At 38.1% G+C, this 2631-nt stretch overlaps 1 protein-coding gene across 1 annotated transcript in view; it reads right to left on the reverse strand.

Moving 5' to 3' along the window:
- LOC110441357 overlaps nucleotides 1-2631 on the reverse strand; it is a 43183-nt gene that overhangs the window by 19271 nt on the left and 21281 nt on the right. Inside the window, exon 5 of the mRNA XM_021484472.1 lies at nucleotides 833-2071. Within this exon, the coding sequence (XP_021340147.1) occupies nucleotides 833-2071 (1239 nt within the window). The remainder of the gene's footprint in view (nucleotides 1-832; nucleotides 2072-2631) is intronic.

Genomic DNA, 2631 nt, shown 5'->3' on the forward strand with positions numbered 1-2631 from the left:
TGTTCTACAGCCTCCAGTTATACCCAATTGAGTCCCCTCGATCTAACAATTCTTCAGATTACATTAGGTCAAAATTTGCACAGGCATTGTAGACAAGTAACATTTCAAAGTAAAGTTGATTGGCTGATGCTGTACCACACTATAAGTTAGCAGGAGGCCCAGAGGGCCTGTATCCATCACCTAGATATTTATCCGAGATTGCAGGGTAGTTTATCTGAAATATCAGGATTATTAATCTGAAATATCAGGGTTATTTATCTGATTTATCAGGGTTATTTATCTGAAATATCAGGGTTATTTATCTGAGATATCAGGGTTATTTATCTGAGATATCAGGGTTATTTATCTGAAAAATAAGGGTTATTTATCTAAGATAGCAGGGTTAATTAATCTAAGATATCAGGGTTATTTATGTCAGATATATGGTTTATTTATCTAAGATAGCGGGGTAGTTTATCTGAGATATCAGGTTTATTTATCTTAGATAGCAGGGTAGTTTTTCTGAAATAGCAAGGTTATTTACCTGAGATATCAGGGTTAATTATCTGAAATATCAGGGTTGTTTATCTGAGATATCAGGGTTATTTATCTGAGATATCAGGGTTAATTATCTGAGATAGCAGGGCTATTTATCTGTGATATCAGGGTTATTTATCTGAGATATCAGGTTTATTTATCTGAGATATCAGGGTTATTTATCTGAGATATCAGGGATATTTATCTGAGATATCAGGGTTATTTACCTGAGATAGCAGACGACTGTGTGACTAGGTTTATCTCACTATTCTGTGTTTTATTTACATGAGTTCTACTACATTGTTGAAGATGATACCTGAGCAGGGAACCAAAGATGTAGGAGGCTATGTCTGTTGATGATGTGGCTTTCCTTGTCATGGCCATGACACACCATCTCTTCACCTCCTTTTATTACAGCATCTTCTGACAGCAAACCTTCATGAGATAGAAGGGGACTCTTCTCACACTTTAAATTCAGTGTGAATGGCAACTTCATGTTGTATCGGTCACGAACACACTTCAGGGTTTTTGTTACAAACTGTCGTACCGAAACACATGTGGAGGTTTCTGGTGCACATCTTTCTTTACTGAACCTGAACAGTCCAATTTGAATGATGTTGTCATAGAAAGCCACCACTAGACGTGTCAGCCCACCACCATTCAGATCAAAGATCCCATATCCACAGAATATCAGGAACTTTGATCCCTGTTTTGCTACTGTGTATTTGGACAGACAGGCAGCAATGAGACGATGGAACACAGCAGTTGGCAGGAAATTGTTCTCAAAGACGTAACACAAGTAGGGGGTTCCGTTTGTGCCTTTGACATAGTTTTCTATTTCGCACTCTGTAACTTTGTCCTTTAGTAATGATGGCACGAAGTAGAACTTTTCTGATGTGTTGCTTTTGTCATCATCATTGTCCACTAGGAGGTGGCTTATGATGTGAAGACGTTCCATCAGACCCAGTATATGTTCTTTATGTTGACATAATTCTTCTTTTTTAAATATGTCATCCACCATACCTAGATACAGCTTTCCAGTTGCTTGGAGGGCCTCCCAGTGCTGTGGCAGAGGGGGGTACTTGATGCAGAATTGCCGAGCTGTGATGATACATTTGAATGCATCTATCAGCCACTGTGGATTGAGAACTATGTGATCACGCAGAGAACCTTCACTGAAGTAAATCATATTCCCTTTGGCATGCTGAAAGCGCAAGAACAGATCTAGTTTCTCTTGGTCATCAATGGGAACTCCAGTACTTTTGTCTAGATCAACCACATTGTCATATGACATAATATTGACACCTTCAATCTTCTTTCCCATCAATGCTTTTTCCAGGGTTATCCATTTGGCTGGAATCTTTTCTCCCCAGTATGCTTGCTTAGATGCAAGGTCAACTATTTTCTGTCTAAGGTTTCCAATTTCCTGCTCATCAGGAGGATTTGACACAGTGTAGTCTGTGTCAATCAGGTGAGATGAAGTAGGTGACTTCATGTGCAACAGATAATTCCGGAGATCCTCAAAGTATGATTTTGTCTTCTTTTCAATGTCTCCCTGTAAACAGATAAGTCAATTATAACAACTAGAACTGTAAGCCAAAATCTAACTAATACCCCCCACTCCAATATAAATTATAACTGTAAGCCAAGTGATAACTAATACCCCACTCTCATATAAACTAGAACTATAAGCCAAGTGATACCTAATACCCCCCACTCTCATAACTTTGACCTCCGACCCCACAACCTCGGAAACTGTCAGTAGAGTAGATTGCATTAAAGCCTTCTAGTATTACCATACCAAATTTGAAAGGAAACAAATAACAAGAGATCCCAGAGGGATCTTGGCGCCCACCTTTGTACCATCTTCATTAGTTCTTTGTCAGTTTGATCGAGTCATGTTAACAGTAAATGCACCTTGAGGTAACTTTTGATCTAAACTTAATACTGATGTGTATGAAAGCCAACCTTCAAAGTGAGTTTGTCATTTCACATATTTACTAGTACAGTACTTAATGTGAAAGAAATAGAATCGATCATTGCAATATGAGAAAGATCTGTTTAGTTCTTCTTTTAATCCATTTTGTTTTTATGATCAGTCTCAAAATATAACAT

The sequence above is a fragment of the Mizuhopecten yessoensis genome, unplaced genomic scaffold (genome assembly GCF_002113885.1).
Source record: "Mizuhopecten yessoensis strain PY_sf001 unplaced genomic scaffold, ASM211388v2 scaffold715897, whole genome shotgun sequence".
Classification (NCBI taxonomy): Eukaryota; Metazoa; Mollusca; class Bivalvia; order Pectinida; family Pectinidae; genus Mizuhopecten; species Mizuhopecten yessoensis.